The following is a 25,000-nucleotide window of genomic DNA, read 5'->3' on the forward strand; positions in this document are numbered from 1 at the left end:
AAAAACTACTTACAGCAAATGACACACAAACATGAGACTACTGGTTTTAATTTTTGCTTTTTGCAGAAATACTAACCTGACTTTTTTATAAAATCCAAAAGGGGAAAGTTAGCTATTGCTTGCTCATGGATACAAATACCTGGATACAAAAACAATAAGGCTTTTTAAGCCCTAATCCTGTAGCAAAAATCAAGGTGGCTAACAAAACTGACACAAGCTAGAAAGTTCTGTCAGGATGCGCTACATTAGCTAGCTAATTCTAAAAAAAAACAAAAAAACTTAATAGTAACTAGCAAGGCAGCTAATGACCACAGGCTTCCACATATCTAACAGCACACGCTTTATTAGATAACCGTAACAATATTGTATTAAGTGTTGATGTCAACATTTGTAATAAACAACTAGCTAGCCAACTAACTAATGCTAGCTAGCAAGTTCATTTTCATGCCTGTCATACAGCTAGCTAAACATAACCACTGGAATCATTTCTGGCAATAAACAAACGCAAATATGACTGTTTTTGAGCAGCTTAAAGGAAAGGTTGTAAACAAATTCCTCAGCCGGGGCAACAGACGTGTTGTCCACATTTTCAGGGAACATTCCTTTTAAAAATCTCTCTCCACGCTAGCTAGCAGTTAGCTAATCCATGTTTTGGCATTGTATCTGGTTTAAAGTAGAAAGCTATGAGCTAAAAGGCTAACTTGCCTAGCAAACTCAAACTCGTTTTATCGGCTAAATGAGACTGACTTCATCTCTGATGTCGAATAAATAAAAATGGTAATAAGAAAGCTACTCAAGTCAACATTTTCTCCCAAATGAAACACATAAATAGCGTCTCCGTTAACCGTATATCATGATATATATATATATATATATATATATATATATATATATATATATATATATATATATATATATATGGCCCAACATTCGGCACAAGCCTAGCTAAACTACACCTCATGCTCGGCGTTACCTCAGATGGACAGATACTAAAAAGACAGGTGGAAATAGAAAAAGACATAAGGCATCATATTCAAAAAATTCAGCATTACGAGGGGGGGAAAAACAGGCACAAACCTTACAGAGAGATTCGCCATATCAGTGTGGAGATTCATGCGCTTAGCATCTACGGCTAATAGAGCTCAGTTTGGATTCACAGATATTAGGAATACGGGGGAAAAATAAGCACAGATTTTGGGCTGTAGAGGTTTTTTTTGCCTAAACCTTATAGCGAGTAGCAACAATTACATGACTGAACACCCTGCGGATGACAATACACCGGTAATGATACACATACACGAGTCCTGAATTGCTTGAAAATAAGATATGAAGAGTCATAAACGTGTCGGACGTTCACACGTGTACACGCTGTACATATAGGCATATACCATACATATGCTGCTATGATACAGTATGTCATTATTATTATAATTATTATTAATATAATGCTGGAATTAACACAAACATGACTGAGTAACTGTCCATTAATAAAGTAAATATTTTTTTAAAAAATGTACAGGAAAGTGTAAATAAAAATTACACATATCAAATTAAAATGTACTGGGGAAAAAACGTATTTTTTCAAATAAAAAAAAATATATATGGCAAAATAATAGACATCTGCTTATGAAAAACTGATATGACAAAAAAAAGAAATAAAAAAGGATGTGTTTTTTTAATCCCACAGGCATACAAGATACATATACTGCTATAGTACACAAACTGTCTCGATCGGAATAATTGCGCATTAATGTAAATATTTTAAAAAATAAAAATGTATAAAAAAAATTATGTTGTAGAAATGACATAAAAATTAAAAAAACGTGACAAAATGTAAGAAGTTAAAAAATATTTCTTAAAAAAAAACAAAAAAACAACAACAACCAAAAAAAGCTATAGTGCAAAATAAACAATTATGAACAACGGACATGATTATTGTGACGCTAAACAAAATGTGTATATATACCGTGGATATTTTATTTTTTATTTTTTTTTACAATCCCTAAGACATATAAGACATCATTGCCACTCCTGGTTCTGTTAAGTCCCTGACTCTGATTTCTGGGAAATGATTGATTATTAGACAAATTTATAAATATGAAGAGATGTTTCTCTGTGTAATGAGAACAGAAACGTGTGTGTGTGTGTGTGTGTGTTGTTTCACTATTCCACTGTATCAGCATGCTAATATAATGTTCATGTCAGCCATTTTGGACTGAAAAAAAAAACCCCATTATAATGATGTTGTAGTGTGTAAGTTGGTATGGATTATTAGTATGAAGTTATTCCCACACATTTTCGTGTCATTTGAATTCTAGTGTTCGTGTTTGCCGGGATTGACAGGAAACGTTACAGAAGATGATGTTGGAAAGCACACACAGGCTAGATTGAGCTCGATGTCATGCTCAGCTGTAAACCCGGACAAAAGAAAGACAGCGTTGGTGAACGCTCATCTGGAATCTTTGATTTTTTTTTATGTCGTGTCTTTTCTGAAGGCCTGGAAAGACTCATCTAACACAAACTCCACACCACAAACCTGTTAAGTTGTAGTTTGAGTGATTATACAAATCAATCCTGTGTGTTACACAGGCCTCCTCTGTTCCCTGGTTTCCTCACTCATGCCACAGCCCCGCCCTGGCCACGCCCCTTCGTTAATATTCCCTGTGATTGGTTTGTCTTGTCTACGCTTGTGAATATATCTATTCTTCTGTTGAACATGGAAATTTAATTAAAAAAAAAAGAAGCATTAATAAGAATGCTTGAAGTGATTCCTTGGTTCAGGCTAATTTTGTTTCAACTGATACACAATCGTATCGTTATGGAGAGAATGATTGCATCAGATGTTTAGGGTGATTCGGGACCTAATCAATACTCGTCTAGAACGAGTTAGCTAATTAACCTCGTATCTAAGCAAGCGCATATCGTGTAAACATAACATGGTCGGTGAATTACTTTCATTTTTATCCACTTTTTATTGGTCCGATTTATAAACCGTAAGTCACGGTTCCAGATTTCCTGAGTTAAAGGTTTCCTTATTTCTCTCCTGTTGGTCACGTTGGATGCAAATGTTCTCCTATTTAAACCAATATAAGAACTATCAAAGGCAATTAGACTTTAAAATCTGTGGAATACTGGTGTGTGTGTGGGTGTGTGTTGGAACACACAGGTCAGAAACACACCAATTTGCATATTCATTAAGGCAAACATAAAAAGAAAAAAAGGGGGCGGAGACATTAAAGAGCTGAAAGAGAGGTCTATCCAGGCCTTTAAACTACTATTTATATATATATATATATGTGTGTGTATACAGTATATATATATATATATATACACACACGTGTTTAATTTTATGAGCATGCGTGTGCTTTAAAAACTGTTAACGTCATCGGCAGTGATGGAATATTTTTCGGTCCCCTTTGTGTCTTTTTTTATTTAATGAGAGTTAGCCAGAGAATTAGTGATGTTTGTTTACTTATGAATGAATGCCAGTATTAGGTCAGGTTGATCTCTCTGTCTCAGTGTCTCTCATGATGCAGCAGAGTCGTTCCTGGGTTCCTCAGTTCCCCCCGAAGGTGCCGGTGATGGAGGTGGGGAAGCTGTTGCTGGGTGGAGGGTTGGGTTTATTCGGGGACGGGACGCCTGAGCTCTCATGCTCACCGTGCGCGTAGGGTTGTGTGTCTCTGCGGCCGCTGTACTGCCCGATAAATGAGCCGTCCTCATTGAACTGGATGTCCACGCTGTCTCCGTACTCCCCTAGACTGTCTTCGCTCTCGCGCTTCAGATCGGGACACAGCGAGCGCTGGCTGTATGAACGCTTCTCGTCGCTGTCGCTGCTAAATAATCAAATAAACACCAATCAAATCAGGACAACAAGATAAGCTGGTAGATGAGGTCAGTTCTCCTCATTCACACAGACTATTTAGCACAATCTGTTGAGTAGGATAGTCTAATCATCATTTGTTATTTTTCAGGCTTTTTATAGCAAATAATCAGATTATATATAAGGCAAAAACTAATATTTAGACAATTAAACAAAAAAGAATTACAAGACATTTTGCCAAATATACACTATATTGCCAAAGGTTTTGGGACACCCCTCCAAATCAATGAATTCAGGTGTTGTTTTTCAGGGGTCGGGCTCGGCCCCTTAGTTCCAGTGAAAGGAACTCTTAATGCTTCAGCTTCATACCAAGACAAAACTTTTGGCAATATAGTGTACCTTAATAGGGCTTTTCACACTGAGCTTAACTCCAGGTTATCATCAATCTAAACCCTGCTTTAACCCCAGCTAGTGGAACAGATCTCACGTCTAATTTAGATGCTTTTTGCAGTGTTAACTCCACAGTGTGGTGCTAAACGTGTACAGTGTGAATCGATCCAGTTTTAAAATGTTACAGCTTGTTGCTTAGCAACAGACACCCAGTCAGAAACTGAACAGCACCTTTGTATAAGGTGTAAACCAGGACGTAGCTGAACAATACTGAACAAAAACGACTCGGTAGACAGAGTCAGGAGGCAAAACACTGAACATCATGGAATTGTGCTGTGACAAGGGGAAAATACACAATACACAACACTGAAAAAATAGAGAAAGCTGAATATCAATGAATGCACACATGGTCAACTACATGACGAATCTGTGAAAGATGATACTTTCTCAGGTAGATCTGAACTTTTTTCCTCATTGATGTGAAAGCGTGAGGCGAGACGTTATTTCAAGCGGTCGACACTGGATTTATCCAATCATGGATGTTGATACACAAATATGCAAATTAGAAGAAGGTTAGGTCAAGGTTTAGGTACAGTGTGAAACGTCAGGTTATCAAGATACTCAAGATTATCTCAAACTACACAACCCAGCATTCTGTTTACTCAGAGCTTACAATCCCCCAGGGAAAATATTTCACAGGTAATAAGTATAATGAGATTATACACTGCTCAAAAAAATTAAAGGAACATTTTTTAATCAGAGTATAGCATCAAGTCAGTTAAGCTCCTGGGATATTCATGTGGAGAGTTAAGTAGCAGAGGAGGTTGTTAATCAGTTTCAGCTGCTTTGGTGTTAATGAAATGAACATCAGGTGCACTAGATGGGCAACAATGAGAAACAGGAACGGTTTTACAGGTGGAGGCCACTGACATCTTTTCCCCCTACTCATCTTTTCTGACTGTTTTTCACTAGTTTTGCATTTGGCTAGGGTCAGTGTCACTACTGGTAGCATGAGGCGATACCTGGACCCTACAGAGGTTGCACATGCAGTCCAACTCCTTTAGGATGGCACATCAATATGTGCCATTGCCTGATTGTTTGCTGTGTCTCCCAGCACAGTCTCTAGAGCATGGAGGAGATTCCAGGAGACAGGCAGTTAGTCTAGGAGAGCTGGACAGGGCCGTAGAAGGTACCTTAACCCATCTGCTCCTTTGTGCAGGGAGCACTGCCAGTGCCCTACAAAATGACCTCCAGCAGGCCACTGGTGTGAATGTCTCTGACCAAACAATCAGAAACAGGCTTCATGAAGGTGGCCTGAGGGTCCGAAGTCCTCTAATGGGCCCTGTGCTCACTGCCCGGCACCGTGGAGCTCGACTGGCATCAATTTAGCCCTCTGTAGGTTGATCATTTTAATTTCCATGATGTGGCATCCTTTCATTCCTAACACATTACCCAGTCCATATCAGTGTAGATATCCAGCATGATATTTTCCCCATGGAGATCTGATGTGTTTTCACAATGTTCCTTTAATTATTATTTTTGAGCAGTGTATCTAAGAAGATGAATTTATCCTTTCATCAACAAAATTATCATTTCGATTATCAGATGCATGGAATAAAACACAGACTGGAATAAATAAGGCAGATAGATAAATAAAATACTGTTAACACTGCAAACTAACACCCAAGATTCATCACACATTATTATTATTATTATTATTATTATTATTATTATTATTATTATTATTATTATCAACAAATGTTTGAAACTTACCTCTCGAGAGATCTGCAATATTGTCAGCATTTGAGAGAATAAAAATATAATCAAGTCTCAGCGTTAATATTAACACACTAACACTTTTGCCAGTTTGTGTATGTTTTAATTATTGCTGTTGTTTCTTAACGCCCGCCCCTGGAACTGATTCATTTCTCTACATGCAAGAAACCAGGTAATCAGTCCTGCTCTCGGCCAATCAGAATGCACCGTATGGATCACAACCAATCAGAAACCACTGTTCGGTGATGGAGTGTTGTTTATGAAATAACTCAGATGTTGTTCATGCTCTCGGACTAAAGAGGTACCTGTACTCTCCAAACCCTTCATCCTTCATGGGTTTCGCGTCCGAGTCGATCTGCCCTTCCTCTTTATCTTTCACTGTTATAAAGATTGAAAGATTTAGATTAGAGCCAAACATGACAAAAACAATACAGAGACTGTGCTGTCATAGTACAGGGTAGTGTGATGCATAAATCATAGTTTCATCATAGCTTCGGTTATCTCTTCCGTTCCAGCAGCTATAAACGGTTGTTTCCTCACCAGCCTTCTTTTAATCTTTCTTGATGCGAACAAGGCAGTTTGTCATGCCAGTTAGAAACCAGAAAGAAAGCAGAATTTTTCAGACTGTGACGAAGCTCTGAGGCTGGAGAGTCCTTAGTATACATTACAGGAAACATCAGGATATCAGTGATATGGCTGGGTATGCTGTTACCATAGAAACGCTAACCTATTAGACCAAGTGCATTTACACAGACATACTGTGATGTAGGTGTGTGTGTTACCTGAATATTTTCCTCCTTTGCTCCTCCTGACGAAGCAGAGGATGAGCAGGAGGAGCAGCAGCAGGACCAAGGCGCTGATGAGGCCGATGAACCAGCCCTCAGTGGCAAAGTTTCTGGACACGCCGTCTATAACTGAGCCACCGAAATAAAAGCCATATTATTATTTTGGGTTTAATTCTAAAATTTAACCCTGTGAACACTACCGGAAGAAGAGAGCTAAAAATGATAAAAGGAGCTGTACTTGGTCCTTTGGTCTGCAGGTCTTCTGTCCAGTATGTGAGGTTGTTGGAGTTGATTTTGAGACGGTAGGACGAGCTGGCTTTCAATCCCTGAAGCTGATAAAATCCCTGTGTCAAATTCACCGGCTCTGACTCCTCCCACTCACCTAAAACACACACACACACACACACACACACACATTTACACACTCTGACTACATGGACTAATGGGAACAGGACTATTTCTTGCGCTAAGCGATATAGAGCCTCCAGACTGCCAGCGTCCCACCATGATTTTTACTCATGATTTACTCATGATTACTTCATGAAAGTAGTTACAAAAATAACATAAAAAATAATAATGAAAAGTATTTAATAATTTAAATAATTTAATTTAATTATTTATAAAAAAATATATAAATATTCTAAAATAATAATTATAAATTTATTAAATTTAAATTGTAATATTTAAATGATAATAACATGTATAATAAATTATTATAAATTTAATAATTTATTTAAAAAATATATTTAATAATTTAACTAATTTAAAAAATCTGAGTATAAAGCACAAGAGACAACAGAAGAAAATGAATAAAAATGTATTTCAAGCTAAGGAGTCTGCAATAAATTCTCTGCAATAAATGCACCTATGGATAAATTGCAAGATAATGTTTATTTTGAAGCAGCTGATTTAATATAAAAACAATTTATCTACAAATAATTTATCTATATAATATCTTAATAATTTGTGCAGTTACAGAGTGAAATGTTAATAATATAAATAATAATAAAAACAATAATAAAAAAAATAAGTCATACAGTATTTATCTACAACTATTTTTGGAGCTTTTTTTTAAATTTTTTTATAAAGCATAAAGCATCGTAATCAAACTTTAACAAATTTTTATCAAACTAAACAGATATTATGATTTTTGAGAATCCCCTTCATCCCCTATTTCTTTCTCTCCTGATTTTCTGCCATCTCTCTCTCTCACCGTTGTTCCTCTGGTAAAGAATTGTGAAGCCCATGTTTCGTTGTCGTTCTCCTGGAACCCAGCTCAGATTCACAGCCGTTTCTCCCACTGTCACGTTTACAGAAGTTGGTGGAACTGTTCACAAAAAAAAGAAAAAGAAAATAATAAGAAAAAATTATTTAGAAGTTTAATTAAAAACAATTATGTCTGTCTGTGTGGATGAAGGAAAATGCATAAAAATCCCGCAGAGAGAAAATTTATTAAACAGACATAATAAATAAATTATAAACGGATGGAACAAACAGTATAATAAATGTTTATTCCTTTTTAAATAAAAATCCTTCAATGAGAAAGAAATAAAATATATTTATTTACCTTTTGTAAAGCTGTTTTGTGACAATATCTGTCGTTAAAATCGCAAAACAAATAAAGCTGATTATTACATAGTATTTAATAACTTAATTTGCTATGACCCAGTGCTTTGTGTGGCATATGTGCATCATCTCCTCCTACTGTTCACACCGGGCTTTCAGACGTTCATATCAGGTTCCTGATGTTAAACCCTGAAGGAATATTTAGTAAAAGTCTCGCCCTCGCTTCAGTGATACGATGTCACATGGATGCTGTAGAATTATTAGAGTTGCTGCTGTAATCATACAAGAGCTTTTCACACTGAGGTTAACCCTGGGTTCTAGGCGTTTAGAAACCCAGCTTTTAATCCTGGTTAGGTTTCACACACTAAGCGGGGTTACTACCGGTATTTACCCTGGGGTTCTGAAACAGAACCAGGACACCTTTTACAGCGTAAAAAAGTCGCTTCGCTTGGCTTTCCACTGACGCTAACAAGTTTTGAACGGCTCCTGGACATACGCCAGTGTTCGGTTCGGTTCGTTCGTATGCCGAAAATGCTTCGTATGCCGATGCAACTTTCTTGCAAAATCTCAATTCTTAAGGCTAAAATTCATAAGGGAGGGCATTCCGAACCCGAGGTTCCACTGTAATGTGTTTTGTACAGTCACTGAAACCCTGCGTTTTGTGTAAACAGTAGTTCTCTTGAGAAAAAATGAAAAAGAAAATAATGTCACAGTCTTTACCTCCGTCGAGTAAGGTGGTGGCGTTAATGTGGACAGATTCTCCTTTTCCAGCGTCAGTAAAAGCTTTCAGGGAGAAAATGTAGTGATTTCTGGGATCCAGTTTGTCCATGGTGTACTGCATCACAGTCGGATCGTCGATCTGCATCTCCTGCAGCAGGCTGTTACCGTTCTCCACAACTACAGAACATAAATTATTAATATTAAACGTTCCTGCTTTAAAGCTCTCACCCCATCATTATTAGACTATATGAGACTATTAGCACTTTCTCATACTCATCATCATGGTCACATGCTAATAAAAAAACATGACGTACATTCCTGGTACATTATAACGTATCCTCTCAGGATCCCGTTGGTCTTGTGGGGTTTTTTCCAGAAGAGCGTCAGCTGAGACTCTGAAGGACTCTCAAATCTCAGGTTTAAAACAGGGCCAGGAGCTGGAAGCAGGAGGAGGGTTAGGGATTAATACAGGTGTCTTACACACACACACACACACACTTCAGGCAATATAGGACATTTTAAACCATTTTAATACACAGAACAGAATATTAAAGGAATAAAATACTATGCTGTGCAATAAGACAGTAATAAGGTCAGGTCTCTATCTATCTATCTATCTATCTATCTATCTATCTATCTATCTATCTATCTATCTATCTATCTGTCTATCTATCTATCTATCTATCTATCTATCTATCTATCTATCTGTCTATCTATCTATCTATCTATCTATCTATCTATCTATCTATCTATCTATCTATCTATCTATCTATCTATCTATCTGTCTATCTATCTATCTATCTATCTAAAGAGAGAGAGATATACAATGAAATTTTAAAAAGAAAATAATTCATAATTAAGAAATCATTTCTCTGTAAAACTGTTATTCTTTCTTTCTTTCTTTCTTTCTTTCTTTGTCTGTCTATCTGTCTGTCTGTATTTCATTCATTCATTCTTTCGTTCACTTGTTTGTTCGTTCTTTCTTTTGTTCGTTCGTTCATTCATTCAATCTTTTGTTAATTCGTTTGTTCATCCATTCATTCATTCTTTCGTTTGTTCATTCGTTCATTCATTCTTTCATTTGTTCATTCGTTCATTCTTTTGTTCGTTCGTTCATTCATTCTTTCGTTTGTTCATTCGTTCATTCTTTCGTTCGTTTGTTCATTCATTCTTTCATTCATTCTTTCGTTTTTGTTCATTCTTTCAATCATTCATTTGTTCTTTCATTTGTTTGTTCATTCTTTAATTTATTTATTTGTTCGTTCATTCTTTTGTTCATTTATTCATTCATTCTTTTGTTCGTTCTTTCATTCATTCATTCATTCTTTCTTTCTTTCTTTCTTTCTTTCTTTCTTTCTTTCTTTCTTTCTTTCTTTCTTTCTTTCTTTCTTTCTTTCTATCTTTCTTTCTTTCTTTCTTCCATTCATTCATTAAGGCCCCAACATTTTTTTACTGTGAAAGGGTTGCCAGGTCTGTGTACCTACATCATCACAAAAACATTAAATATTAATATAATATAAATATATTACACTGAGAAAATCTTAAGGATGTCACCAGAATCTTGGCGTGATAAGTTAAACAGGAAATGATGTAATAAACAGCCTCATTATGACTTGCTCATGATAGCCACATAGCCTCTGACGTTATTCTGCTTTCTCACCTCCCTCAGGTGTCTGGAAGTGTTTGGGACTAGACTGAGGCCCCTCCCCCTTGCTGTTGAAGGCTGCGATGGACAGCTCATAATTAGAGTAGAACTCCAGGCCGCTCATAATCTCGTCCTCTTTTCCGTTCATGACAATCACTCGTCTTTCCTCCATCGTATGCGCCATGTCTCGTACCATGTCTCTCACCGTAGCTAGTGCTCGCTTCTCTTTCCTGTGGTGTGCATGACCCAACCTCCTCAGGTAGATCTACACACACACACACACACACACACACAAAATTCAAACCTCAAAGAACAGTGCTATACCATTTAACCTGTATCTCACCAGCATGTGGGACTTTATTTGGAATTGTCCCGCATTCATGTCCAAATGAAGAAAGGTCACTTGAATTCTGAGACAAACCCTTTATATCTTTGTTAAAAACGTACCACGTAGCCAAGAAGATGTCCACGCACAGACTTCCTGCTGACTGGCTCCCATGTGACCGATACAGCTGTGGCATTAACCAGATTCACATTAATTTTAGTCGGGGCCTCCAGGGGAACTATAAGAAACAAAGAGAGAGAGAGAAAAGTGACTGAGATGATGAATCTGCAGCTGTGATTACTTGAAACTCAAACTGGTTGTTGTGGTCATCAAACCATTCCTGAACCATTTCTGCTTTGTGTCACGGTGCATTATCCTGCTGAAAGAGACCACAGCCATCAGGGAATACCGTTTCCATGAAAGGGTGTACATGGTCTGCAACAATGCTTAGGTAGGTGGTACGTGTCAAAGTAACATCCACATGCACGGCAGGACCAGAAGGTTTCCCAGCAGAACATTGACCAAAGCATGACACTGCCTCCACTGGCTCGCCTTCTTCCCATAGTGCATCCTGGTGTCATGTGTTTTCCTAGTAAACGACGCACATGCTCCCGGCCATCCGTGTGAAGTAAAAGAAAACATGATTCATCAGACCAGGCCACCTTCTTCCACTGCTCCGTGGTCCAGTTCTGATGCTCATGTGCCCTTTGTTGGCACTTTCAGCAGTGCACAGGGGTCAGCATGAGCACCCTGACTGGTCTGCAGCTGTGCACCCCCATACACAACAAACTGAGATGCACTGTGTATTCTGACACCTTTCTATCAGAACCAGCATTAACTTTTTCAGCAGTTTGAGCAACAGTAGCTCGTCTGTTAGATCGGACCACACAGGCTCCCCACATGCATCAGTTAGCCTTGGCCGCCCATGACCCTGTCACCGGTTCACCACTGTTCCTTCCATGGATCACTTTTGATAGATACTGACCACTGCAGGCCGGGAACACCCCACAAGAGCTGCAGTTTTGGAGATGCTCTGATCCAGTGGTCTAGCCATCACAATTTGGCCCTTCGTCAAACTCGCTCAAATCCTTACGCTTGTCCATTTTTCCTGCTTCTAACACTGATATGCAGCTTGTCATGTTACCAAAAATGTTCAAAACATTTACAATAAAAATGACACTTATATATATTATTATACCATTATATATCCACTGGATAAAAATATAAAATTTTCTCTAATGAGCAAGGCAGAGCCTCCCTGCGAGGACGTGAGGAAGAAACCTCAAGACCCATGTGCCGCGTGTGTTTTGTTTCAGAGGGAGTAAGTGAAGCGTACCATCTTCTCCTGAGTAGCCAATGGCAGCATCAGGACTCGGTCCTTCGCCAATGTTGTTCACCGCCTGCACTTTGATCTCGAAGGGTGTGAAGGTGTTTGTTTCTTTGACTACAAGCGGAGGATGAGAAACATTCTGAGACTGCCAGGCACCCTTAGGGTCATCTGCTTCACGCCAGGACACTTTATACTGAAAATCTGGGCCGTTAAAGTGCTTTGGCTCCAGAGCCTGAGGATAGACAGACAGACAGACAGAGAGAAAGAAAGAGAGAGAGAAAGAGAAAATTGCTGTATATGTAAATGTAGCTTCACTAAAACTGGTCTATAAACCTGGATGTGCATCTAAATGATTTTACACCTTGTCTTGAGTCACTCCATACCTCCCATGTGATGATCATGCTTTCTGGATTTGTAGATTCACTCCTCACGTTCCCCGGGACCAGGTCAGGTTCTGCAAGCGATGTGAACAGCTACTATTAGCTACTGAGAAATTTTTTTATTGTTTGTTTTCGGGTGCATGTGAGCAACATCAAGAAAACAGCAAGATGGCAAAAGTCCAGTCTAATAACTTTAGCTAGTTACTGCTGTACAACTGGACGAAAAATGTGCGTGAGATTATTTATCATACACGCCACGATCAGCCGGCGATGCTGTTACCTGCAGCAGGTGTGGTGTACGACCCAGACACCTGGCTGAATTCACTCGTGCCGATCTCATTAACCGCCGCCACTCGGAACTGGTACTTGCAGAAGGGAAGGAGAGAAATCTCCAGTTGATGGATTTCAGCAGGAACACGCTTCTCCTCCTTCCAGCTCGAGGCTCCTGTGTGCAATTCTTCATGCATCTCAATCACAAACTCTACAGGAGCAGAGAAAGAGAGATTCGTCAGGCCTCAGACACTAATAGTGTTGAATAGGATGTCAAGTCTTTCAAACTCTGTGCTCTGATTGGCTCAGAGATTTGTACTGTGTTAGGGAGTGTACTATAGGGGGCTTAAAGAAGATTAAACTAAACTAAAATAAAATAGTCAATAAATAAAAATATTAGGAATGAACGAAAGACAATCAAAGTCAATCACCGTTCACAGGGCTGTTGTTATCGTATCCAGGGCTCCAGGACAGAGTGACGCTGCGACTCGCCTTCTCAATCAGCTTCAGAGAGTGAGGAGGTTCAGGCTTATCTACACAGGGAAAGATAATATTCACTCATTCACTCATTCCTTCACTTACCCATATATCCATTCATTCACTTATTCACTTACTCGTTCCCTCACGTTCTCCATACACTCATTCCTTCACTTCATATATTTCCAGTCCTTCACTTATTCACTCACTCATCCATTCACTCTCCTCTCCATTCACTCACTCCTTCACTTATTTACTTACTCATACACTGATTCATCTACTCATCATTCACTCATGTATTCATTTATCTAGATTTTAATTAATCGACATATATCATGTATCAAGCAGAGAGATTCTCACCGATCACAGTCAGTGATCCAGTGATTCTATCGTTGTCCAGACGGGTTATGACCTCACATGTGTAGAGTCCAGAATCTTCATCGTTGATGTCACGGATCATCAGTGATCCATTTTGGAACATTGTGTATCTGCAGATCCCATGAACAAAAACATCATTACATATAGAACTGAAATCTACTTGTTAGTGCTGAAATTCAGTTCAATTCAATTTCATTTATCTGTATAGCACTTTTAACAATGGTGCTTGTCTTGAAACAGCTTTACAGAAGCACAGAAAGTCAGAGGGTTTACTTGTTATCTTGAGGTAATTCTGCGATTTTTTTGTCATCTTTCCTCCACTGGATAAGCGGCTTCAAGAGTCGAGCGTCCACCTCGTAGTTGCACTGCCACACCAACGTAGTTCCTCGTAAAATCCGGTGGTCGTGACGAGGGGTCAGGATCCGAGTCTTGTCTAGAGCCAGACGTAAAAAAAAGAAAATTAACCAGAGAAATGAGAAGTAAGAAATGATAAAAGATGAACTGAGCTTTAAAATAAAGACAAAAATACAGCTAAACAAAAGTAATAATAAGAAACTAAAAGTAAGAAAGAAAGAAAGAAGGAAGGAAGGAAGGAAGAAAGAAAGAAAGAAAGAAAGAAAGAAAGAAAAATGATGGAAGGAAGGAAAGAAAGAAAGAAAGAAAGAAAGGAAGGAAAGAAAGAAAGAAAGAAAGAAAGAAAGAAAGAAAGAAAGAAAGAAAGAAAGAAAGAATCTATACAAAAAGATATGGTATCAAACTTAATGTGTGTGTGTGCATGTGCATGTGTGTGTGTGCATGTGTGTGTATGTGTGCGTGTGTGTGTGTGTGTGTGTGAGTCTCACTCAGTATGTCCAGATGTGCAGTAATGGACAGATTGGCGGCTTTGATTAAACACAGGTATGTTCCTGAGTCCTTGTGGCTCACTTTGCTGATGTGTAACGTGCCATTGGTCATTTGAGACATCCTCGGGTTGGACAGAACCGGACCGAACTCCTCACTCTCCCTGAATAACACAACAACATAATACACACGTGTGCAAAAATAACATCACACCATTACACACACACACACATAAATAACATGACAGCATTAAATGATAAAGACTGTTGTATTGTGTTTTTGTGGAAGAGAAGGGCTCATGACAGAAACACAACACTGACCATGTGACTTGTGGCCGCGGAGAACCAAAAGTATTGCAGCTGAGATACACTGTGGAGCCCTCGGTCGCTCGATACACAAGACTGTCTTCAGTCAGAATCTGAGGGGGCAGTTCTGAGAGAGAGAGAGAGAGAGAGAGAGAGAGAGAAAGCTCGATTAGGCATAGCTGAAGCAGATTCATTTGATCTACACAGTTAGAGAGAGAGAGAGAGAGAGAGGTCCAGAGTAGTGACTGACCGATGACGTGGATGTAGATGTTAAGGAGGGTGGCTCCGTGTTTATTGGAGGCCTCACACTGATACACAGCCGTGTCAGTGGTATTCACTTTAGTCAGTATTAAAGTCCCGCCTTCTACACTGCGCTTTGGTTCAGGAATTGTCTCTGATCACCACACAGACCACAAACATCATTTTAATATAATTATAATATAACTATGCAAAAAAAGAACAAGAGAAAGCAAATGTGTGTGTGTGTGTGTGTGTGTACCAGAGAGGGGCACTCCATTAATCCTCCATGTAATGTTAGGTGTAGGAATGCCTCCAGCTTGACAGTCCAGTCTGACCGTCTCTCCCGGTGAGTATCGAGCACTCTTAGGCAGCTTAATCCAGTAGGGAGTGGCTGGACACAGACAACAACCAATCACAAACCAGCTCTTCACCTTGTGACATCTGTGCTGCCTTCATATGCTTTCGGAATTATCCTAAATACGAGTTTCCCACTAGGAAGTTCCACACGAACGACCTCTCAAGTCGTAATTACCCCGGCGATCGTTTTATCTGAGCTTCTGAGAGGGGAGGAGCCAGAAAACTTACAGCATGACAGGATTTGTTTATTATTATTAGTAAGTGTGTGTAGTTACCTTCTACGTTGACCGTGTACGAATGTGTGACCGTTTCTATTCCATTAGAGGCTGTGCAGGTGTACTCTCCATCATCGTTCTCCGTGATGGACGAGAACTCCAGCCAGCGGCCGAAACGCTCCTCGGTTGCTTGACTGGAGGAAAGCAGGGCGTCTTTCCTTTCCCATTTGATTGTGGGAGTTGGCCTAGAGGGCAAACATACACACACACACACACACACACACACACAAAAGGTAAGAGTTTGGATCTATATTGCTGATGGATGTGGTAGCTTAGTGGTTAAGGTGTTTGGACTACTGATCAGAAGATTGTGAGTATAAATCCCAGGTCCACAAAGCTGCCCCTGCTGGGCCCCTGAGCAAGGCCCCTAACCCCTAAAGGCTCAGTTGTATAAAATGAGTTAACCCTTCAATGGCTTCAGGGGTTAGAGCCCTGCCCGAGAATCGAACCCAGGGCAGGGCAATGAGAGCACAGGATCCTGCCGCTGGACCAACAGAAGGCTGATCTTCTATATATTATAAGTAACAATATATTTTTTAAAGAAACTAGGAAACAGCAAGCCACAAAAAACGAAGGAAAGCTACATTTCTTCGTGCTTATACCTAGCATAACATTTACTAATGGATAGTTTTATACTTACAGGCCATATGGAATACACTCCAGGATGAGAGTCTGGCCTCGGAGAGCAACATAAGTGCTGTTTTTGCCCTGAGGACGGTGAAGACCGGGCGGTCTGTTTACCAGCTCATTTGCTTTATTAAAAAGATGAAGAAGAAGAGGAAGAGGAAGCAATGTTAACAGTAGCCACATCCTTTGTGTCTTAAATAAAGTGCTAGTGTAACCTTAAGAGTGTACCTTTTTTTTTTTTTTTTTTAGCTAATTAGTTTATTATGCACTGGGAAGAGTGGAGAGTTGAACTGTTACTCACAGGGTCTAACAGTGAGAGAGACTGGCTCTGTGGATAAAATGGCTCTGGCTTGGACGTACTGGATGAAGCAGGTGTAATCGTTTCTGGTGTCCCGGGTTTGCACGTTGGCGAAGTACAGATTACCGTTCAGGCCGATGATGACGCGCTCACTTTGCTTAATATGCATCAGTTCTGAGGAAAAACACAACAATACGGACATGCTAGAAAGCTAAAAAAAAACCCTGCAATATTGCTAAGCTTGTCCATTAAATATTAAATGAGGTCTGGGAAAACAGCGGGGTTGGTAAATGTAACAGGTATTAAGAAGACTCACTCTTGTCCATCCAGTGGACGTACGAGTTCACTGTGCTGTTTGGGATATTACATTGTAGAACCACATTTTCACCCTCGCTGACGATCTTCTCCACCCGCTTCTCTTTCACTGACAGAACTGGAACGGCTGCAGGAGTTAAATAGAAATATGTAAATAAAAATTCTAATATTCTTGGCTTAAGCTAAAAGCTCATCGAAATATACTGGACTTTAAAAGGTAGATAAAATATTAAAGATGGTACTTAAACAGTAGTTTCCAGAAATATCACAGCCACCACTGACAATTTTTCCATGCACCACCAGAGGGCACATGTGAGTCCTATACGCCCGGAAATAAGCTCACATATTAAACTCTTCTCCTTCTCCAAAGGCTAATTTTGAACGAGTTTTTTAATTAAATGCATGAAATAAGGTCTTTGGTTTTGAGCAAGGCCCCCTGCTCTGACCCCAAGGATGGTATATACGACAAAAGTATTTCACAGTGCAGTAATATATATGTGACAAATAAAGAATCAACTCTAAATACATCTTTATAAAGTTAGCTATGCAGAAAATGCTAGCTACAGTAAACAGGGAATATTCCCAACCCCAGGCTTCCTTTCTTAAATAGTTAATCAAACTATCTTATTTAAAATTAGTTTGAAAAACATGTGGGTGTACAAAATGCTAGTCAGATCTTGCTAACAGTTTCCAAGAAGCTGAGTGAAGGAGAAGGAAGGGATGAGAAAAAGAGAAACAGAAAAACTCACGCTCTGTGTTGAGGTCTATCAGTTCGGATTCGGCCGTCCCGAGCTCGTTTGATGCGTAGCAGCGGTATTTCCCATGGTAAAATTTCATATCTTTACTTTCGTTAGCTCTAATAGTTCCCAAATCGTCCACTTTCTCGGTGAAATGTTGTCCGTCCTTCACCCATCGAAAACTGGACACAAGGTCAGAGAAGGAGGAAGGAGAATGAGTACATAACCATAAACCAAACCATGTTTGATTCTTTAGCTTTGCTAAAGCCTGTTGCTAACAGGTACAGGAAGCTTATCTTAATCTTAATCTTAAACACCAGTCATGAGATTAAAGTAAATACACTATATGGACAAAGGTTTTTGGACACCCATATGTGGGCCTTCCCACTAACTAAACTGTTGCCACAGATTTGTAAGCTCACAGTTGCAGATAGCATTGCATGCTGCAGCACTACAATTTCTCTTTACTGGACCAAACGTGTTCCAGCATGACAATACCCCTGTCCACAAAGCAAGCTCTATAAAAACCAAAATTAGCCAAGGATGCAATGGAAGAACTCGAGTGACCTGCACAGAACCCTGACCTCGAGCCCACTGAAGACCTCTGCAGTGAACTGGAAGAGCAACAGCACCCCAGACCTCCATGTGCCTGACCACACTGATGCTCTTGTGGCTGAATGAAAACAAATCCCTGCAGCCACGCCCCCAAAATCCAATGGAATGCTTTCCCAGAAGAGTGGAGGTTCTAAATCTGGAATATGATGCTCAAAATGCACATATGGGTTTGATGATCAGATGTCCACATACTTTTGGCCATATACTGTATATACATACAAATTATATTGGAACTGCAGTGGGGTTTGATTGTTTTTTCTTGATGTTTGTTTCTCTGTGACGTCCTAGCTTCCATTTTGTATGTAACAATAGATAGATAGATGGATGGATGGATGTATGGATAGATAGATAGATAGATAGATAGATAGATAGATAGATAGATAGATAGATAGATAGATAGATAGATAGATACTTTATTCATCCCAATGGGACGAATCCAGCAGTATCCACAAGCATAGGTAATAAGGTAATAAATAAAAATTAATAAATTAATTAATTAAATAGAAATATAACAAAAAATACTAAATACTAGGCGAGAAACCTACCACTGAGCCACCAGTGCTCTCTTGTGTTGTGTTGAACAGGTGAATAAAAATGCCTATTGATTTGTTGTGTGTTATTGTGAGCATAGGACTGGATATAACTTTTAGGAAACATTTTAGGACACAGAATCGACCGAGTTCACAACATCTGAGAGTTAACATCTGGAGACAGTGAATAACTCAACACTGCCAATATCACTAAATTTGTGAAAGAATAAACAGGAACTGCACTTAATATTTAGCAAGCACAAACACAAAAGGAACCCGACTGCAGAATGTCAAACAGTGTCCTCGATAATGGACCACATTTGGAGCAGAGTTTGTGTGCGTTCCAGACATTTCTCATAAAACTGTATTCTTTCATTGCACTCGGACGTATTTCCGAAGAATCTGTTTATCACGAAATGGCATGGAGTCAGAAAAGGCATGAGAGGACTGCGGTTCACACGGCACACAATAGCGTATCTGTTGGGCGGAAATGATCTGCAGCTAGCGTTCCTATCAGTGCGGCCGGAGGTTAGGAGGTTCAGAGGAATAAATTCAGATTAATAGCCGGCTGTTTAATTTAATAAACAGCTTTCCATGCAGGCTTTTGGCTCGACTCCGTCTCCGATAAGGAAATTTGAAGGCATGAGAGGAGACGAAAAGGAGTCAACAGTAAATAAAGCATCAGGATATAAAGCTTCCCAGCGCTTGTTTTTGTAAGCGCTGGCGGTTTTATGCAGTGTGAATCAACTTCATTTAGAAGCCTGAGTCAAAGCTTTTCGCTGCGTTACATGCAAATGAATTAGTGCTGTGTAGCGGACGCTTTTATACAGAGATGAATTTATAACGTAATCACGTTAATAGAAATAAGTAGCGTTGGGTGATGTAGCTGAAATATTTACGTTTTTACAATGTTGGTGTTTCTGCACTATGGAGATGTTCATTCTGTTCGGTCTGTAGAGCAGTGGAAGAGAAGAGAAGAGAAGAGAAGAGAAGAGAAGAGAAGAGAAGAGAAGAAGTGAGAAAACAGGAAAGAGAAGAGACTAAGAGAAAGGGAAACACAAAATAAATGAAATGAGAAGAGAAGAAAAAAGTAGAGATGATGCGAGAGGAGAGGAGAAAAGAAAGACAACAAAAATCAAGAGACAAGATTAAAGTAAAGGGAAAATAAAAGAAATTGGAAGAGGTGAGAAAAAGAAGAGATGATACGAGAATAAGAAAGGAAAAGAGAAAACAATAAAATAAACAATTAGACAAGAGGGAAGGAGAGGAAATGAAATGAGAAGAGAACAGAAGTAAAGAGAGGAAATGAGAAATGAGTGGAGAAGAGAAATGAGGAAATGAGTGGAGAAGAGAAATGAGGAAATGAGTGGAGAAGAGAAATGAGGAAATGAGTGGAGAAGAGACCAGGAGAGAAGAGAGCAGTAAACAATAAACAGACAAGAGAAGAGAAGAAGTGAGAAAAAAAGGAAAGAGAAAGGGAAAGACAAAATAAATGAAATGAGAAGAGAAGAAAAAAGAAGAGAAGATGTGAGAGGAGAGGAGAAGAGAAAGACAAGACAAGAAAGAAGAGACAAGATTAGAAGAAAGGGAAAATAAAATAAATCAAAAAGAAGAGAAGAGAAGAGAATAAGAAAGGAAAAGAGAAAACAATTTAAGAAAGAGAAAAAGAGGACGAGACTAGAGAAGATGAGAAGATAGGAGAATAAGTGAGAAAAATGGAGAAGAGAAGAAATGAACTGAGAAGAGAATAATAATAAGGAATAATAAAGAAACGAGAGAAGAGAAGAGATGACAAAAATAAGGCAAATGAAGAGAAAGAATGAGAGGAGAAGAGAAAGAGATGACAAGAAAAGAAGAGAACAGAGAGCTAAGATTGGAAGAAAGGGGAAAGAAGAGCTTTCGGGAAGATTTTAAACAGACTCAAGTCTTCCACATTAAGGAGTTTAAGGACTGCAGGATTTATGGTTTGATAATATTTCACTCCTTCATTTTTGTGTTTTTTTGCTGAGGCTCGGTGAGGACTCACGTGGGTTTGGGGTTGCCGCTCGCTTCACACTGCAGAAAGATGTCGTCTGTGTAGCAGGCTGTGTAGGACTTGGACTGTAGTGTGATCAACGGAGGCTCTTGCACTGCACACACACACACACACACACAGTTAAATATTGGAGCTGAAAAACAGGCTTTTGTTAAATCTTAACTGTTGTGGAGTAGCAGTGGGCAATACGACAAATTGCTATGTGTTACATGATATATAAATTTGGGCACAAAACTGCCAGTCATACATTTAAATAATAATCATTAATTATTTATAAACCTATTTATAATAGTGATTAATCAATTTATTTTACCTCATATATGCATACTTTTACCTCATATATGCATACTTTTACCTCATATATGCTTTTACCTCATATATGCATACTTTTACCTCATATATGCTTTTACCTCATATATGCATACTTTTACCTCATATATGCTTTTACCTCATATATGCATACTTTTACCTCATATATGCTTTTACCTCATATATGCATACTTTTACCTCACATATGCTTTTACCTCATATATGCATACTTTTACCTCATATATGCATACTTTTACCTCATATATGCTTTTACCTCATATATGCATACTTTTACCTCACATATGCTTTTACCTCATATATGCATACTTTTACCTCACATATGCTTTTACCTCATATATGCATACTTTTACCTCACATATGCTTTTACCTCATATATGCATACTTTTACCTCATATATGCTTTTACCTCATATATGCATACTTTTACCTCACATATGCTTTTACCTCATATATGCATACTTTTACCTCACATATGCTTTTACCTCATATATGCATACTTTTACCTCATATATGCTTTTACCTCATATATGCATACTTTTACCTCATATATGCTTTTACCTCATATATGCATACTTTTACCTCATATATGCTTTTACCTCATATATGCATACTTTTACCTCATATATGCTTTTACCTCATATATGCATACTTTTACCTCACATATGCTTTTACCTCATATATGCATACTTTTACCTCATATATGCATACTTTTACCTCATATATGCTTTTACCTCATATATGCATACTTTTACCTCACATATGCTTTTACCTCATATATGCATACTTTTACCTCACATATGCTTTTACCTCATATATGCATACTTTTACCTCACATATGCTTTTACCTCATATATGCATACTTTTACCTCATATATGCTTTTACCTCATATATGCATACTTTTACCTCATATATGCTTTTACCTCATATATGCTTTTACCTCATATATGCATACTTTTACCTCACATATGCTTTTACCTCATATATACTTTTGGTATGGCATTTTAACTTAGGCAGACTTAACAGAATCAATTTTTATTGAACAAATGACTGATTTTAATTGTGTAAAAATGACTTTCCACAACGTCTCAGAAAAGTGTATTGTCATCATGATATTGCTATTATATAATATTGTCACGTTGCCCAACTCCAGGCTGAATAGTTCGATTCAAAAACTTATCCACTTATCCACTGAGACTAAGAAACTGAGACTGAGAGACTGAGACTAAGAGACTGAGACTAAGAGACTGCAACTAACAGACTGAGACAAGACTAAGAGACTAAGACTGAGACTGAGGCTAAGAGACTGAGACTAAGAGTAAGAGACTGAGACTAAGAGACTGTGAATAAAAGACTGAGACTGAGAGACTGTGAGACTATGACTAAGAGACTAAGACAAAGAGACTGAGACTAAGAGACTGAGACTAAGACACTAAGATACTGCGACTAAGACACTAAGAGACTGCTACTAACAGACTGAGACTGAGACAAGACTAAGAGACTAATACTAAGAGACTGAGACTAAGAGTAAGAGACTGAGACTAAGAGACTGAGAGACTGTGAGACTATGACTAAGAGACTTAGACTAAGGCTAAGAGAGAAATAAAAAGAGAAAGAAATAGACTCACTGTCAGAAATCTTATCTGTCGAGCCCGCGGATGCCAGAAGGAAGGAATAGAGAAAGATGAAAGATAACAGAATAAATCATTCCCATACCGTGAAGCAGAGCAGAGGGGATGATAATGTAAACCCCACACAGACGAGTGGAGAGCGGGAGGGAGAGGGTATTGGATGTTAGTCATGATCATTAGTAACAGACATGTAAATATTACACTCTCACATCAGCAGTTAAATTAATACACAGTGTCACAGTGTTAACATTCAGCTGTCTGTTTATCTAAAACATCTACAGAGTATACTGGGTACTGATACTAGGTATACTGGGTATTGATACCTGGTACTGATACTGGGTATAGTGGGTACTGATAATAGGTATACTGGGTACTGATACTGGGTATACTGGACATATTGGGTACTGATACTAGTTATACTGGGTAATGATACTGGGTATAGTGGGTACTGATACTAGTTATACTGGGTAATGATACTGGATATAGTGGGTACTGATACTAGGTATACTGGGTATTGATACTGGGTATACTGGATATAGTAGGTACTGATACTAGGTATACTGGGTATTGATACTGGGTATAATGGCTACTGATACTGTGTATACTGGACATATTGGGTACTGATACTAGTTATACTGGGTAATGATACTGGGTATAGTGGATACTGATACTAGGTATACTGGGTATTGATACTGGGTATACTGGATATAGTGGGTACTGATACTAGGTATACTGGGTATTGATACTGGGTACTGATACTGGGTATATTGGGTGTTGATACTAGGTATACTGGGTATTGATACTGGGTACTGATACTGGGTATATTTGGTATTGATACTAGGTATACTGGGTATATTGGGACGGATACTAGATATACTGGGTATTGATACTGGGTATACTGGGAACTAATACTGGGCATACTGGGCACAAACACTTGGCAAATTGGATATTGATACAGGGCATACTGTATACTGATACTGGGTATACTGGCTATATTGGATACTGATACTGGGTATATAGGGAAATGATACTGGGTATACTGGGTACTGATACTGGTTATAGTGGGTATCGATACTTGATATTGGTACTGGCCATACCGGGTACTGATACTGGGAATAATAGGCACTGATACTGGTTATAGTGGGTATACTACTGTGTATACTGGATTCTAGTACTGGCTATACTGGATTCTAATACTGAGTATACTGGATTCTAATACTTGGTATACTGGGTAGAGATAATAGGTATACTAGCTATTGATACTGGGTATATTGGGTACTTGTACTAGAGATATTGTGTATTGATACTGTGTATACTGGATATACAGGTGTACTGGGAACTGATACTGGATATACTGGGTATATTGGGTACTGATACTAGGTATATTGGATATTGGTACTGGCCATACTGGGTACTGATACTGGGAATAATGGGCACTGATACTGGTTATAGTGGGTATACTACTGTGTATACTTGATTCCAGTACTGGCTATACCGGATTCTAATACTTGGTATACTGGGCACTGATACTGGGAATACTACTGTGTATACTGGATTCTAATACTGGGAACTGATGCTGGTTTATACTGTGTACTGATACTGGGTATTGGATTAGTGCTACAGCTAGTTTGAATGTAATCATGACAACAAGTAAGTAATAAGTTAATAACACGTGTGTTGTGTTATATATTTCTTTTTATAAACACACAGTCTGAAGTGAGTTATTCACTTATACCACAGCGATGTTTCATTTATTAACGAGTGATCAGGCTCAAAAAATAAAATAAAAAAAATTGAGGACATAGAATATGATCAAATATGGCAGACATATAATGAATTATTTAATGGAAGGAGTCTCCAGTGTCAAGACTGTTGTTGGTTTCTCTGTAACATGGCATTAAATGTAAGCAGAAATGGATAAAAAGTATGTATCTGCTCTTTAATTACAGAACATTGTAGTTTTTGATAACTCACTGTGGTATAAGAGGAATGAAGCACTTTAGGAC

At 38.6% G+C, this 25,000-nt stretch overlaps 1 protein-coding gene across 3 annotated transcripts in view; it reads right to left on the minus strand.

Moving 5' to 3' along the window:
* l1camb (L1 cell adhesion molecule, paralog b) overlaps window positions 1–25,000 on the minus strand; it is a 48,590-nt gene that overhangs the window by 802 nt on the left and 22,788 nt on the right. Inside the window, exons 3-29 of one of the 3 annotated variants that reach the window (XM_058409786.1) lie at window positions 22,992–23,006; window positions 21,028–21,130; window positions 17,869–18,038; window positions 17,121–17,246; window positions 16,808–16,978; window positions 16,520–16,631; window positions 15,880–16,064; window positions 15,507–15,638; window positions 15,258–15,401; window positions 15,023–15,134; window positions 14,705–14,865; window positions 14,136–14,295; window positions 13,845–13,972; window positions 13,439–13,540; window positions 13,018–13,218; window positions 12,741–12,811; window positions 12,364–12,589; window positions 11,150–11,265; window positions 10,718–10,967; window positions 9,372–9,494; window positions 9,058–9,234; window positions 7,985–8,098; window positions 7,010–7,153; window positions 6,769–6,900; window positions 6,292–6,364; window positions 5,984–5,995; window positions 1–3,833 (exon numbers count right to left, since the gene is read on the minus strand). The exon at window positions 1–3,833 is cut by the window's left edge and continues 802 nt beyond it. In XM_058409786.1, coding sequence (XP_058265769.1) covers window positions 3,557–3,833; window positions 5,984–5,995; window positions 6,292–6,364; window positions 6,769–6,900; window positions 7,010–7,153; window positions 7,985–8,098; window positions 9,058–9,234; window positions 9,372–9,494; window positions 10,718–10,967; window positions 11,150–11,265; window positions 12,364–12,589; window positions 12,741–12,811; window positions 13,018–13,218; window positions 13,439–13,540; window positions 13,845–13,972; window positions 14,136–14,295; window positions 14,705–14,865; window positions 15,023–15,134; window positions 15,258–15,401; window positions 15,507–15,638; window positions 15,880–16,064; window positions 16,520–16,631; window positions 16,808–16,978; window positions 17,121–17,246; window positions 17,869–18,038; window positions 21,028–21,130; window positions 22,992–23,006 — 3,737 coding nt within the window. In that variant the 3' untranslated portion in view covers window positions 1–3,556. The remainder of the gene's footprint in view (window positions 3,834–5,983; window positions 5,996–6,291; window positions 6,365–6,768; window positions 6,901–7,009; window positions 7,154–7,984; window positions 8,099–9,057; window positions 9,235–9,371; window positions 9,495–10,717; window positions 10,968–11,149; window positions 11,266–12,363; window positions 12,590–12,740; window positions 12,812–13,017; window positions 13,219–13,438; window positions 13,541–13,844; window positions 13,973–14,135; window positions 14,296–14,704; window positions 14,866–15,022; window positions 15,135–15,257; window positions 15,402–15,506; window positions 15,639–15,879; window positions 16,065–16,519; window positions 16,632–16,807; window positions 16,979–17,120; window positions 17,247–17,868; window positions 18,039–21,027; window positions 21,131–22,991; window positions 23,007–25,000) is intronic. The other 2 variants (XM_058409788.1, XM_058409787.1) reach the window with 2 other exon arrangements.

This window comes from Hemibagrus wyckioides, linkage group LG15 (assembly GCF_019097595.1).
Source record: "Hemibagrus wyckioides isolate EC202008001 linkage group LG15, SWU_Hwy_1.0, whole genome shotgun sequence".
In the NCBI taxonomy this organism is placed as follows: domain Eukaryota; kingdom Metazoa; phylum Chordata; class Actinopteri; order Siluriformes; family Bagridae; genus Hemibagrus; species Hemibagrus wyckioides.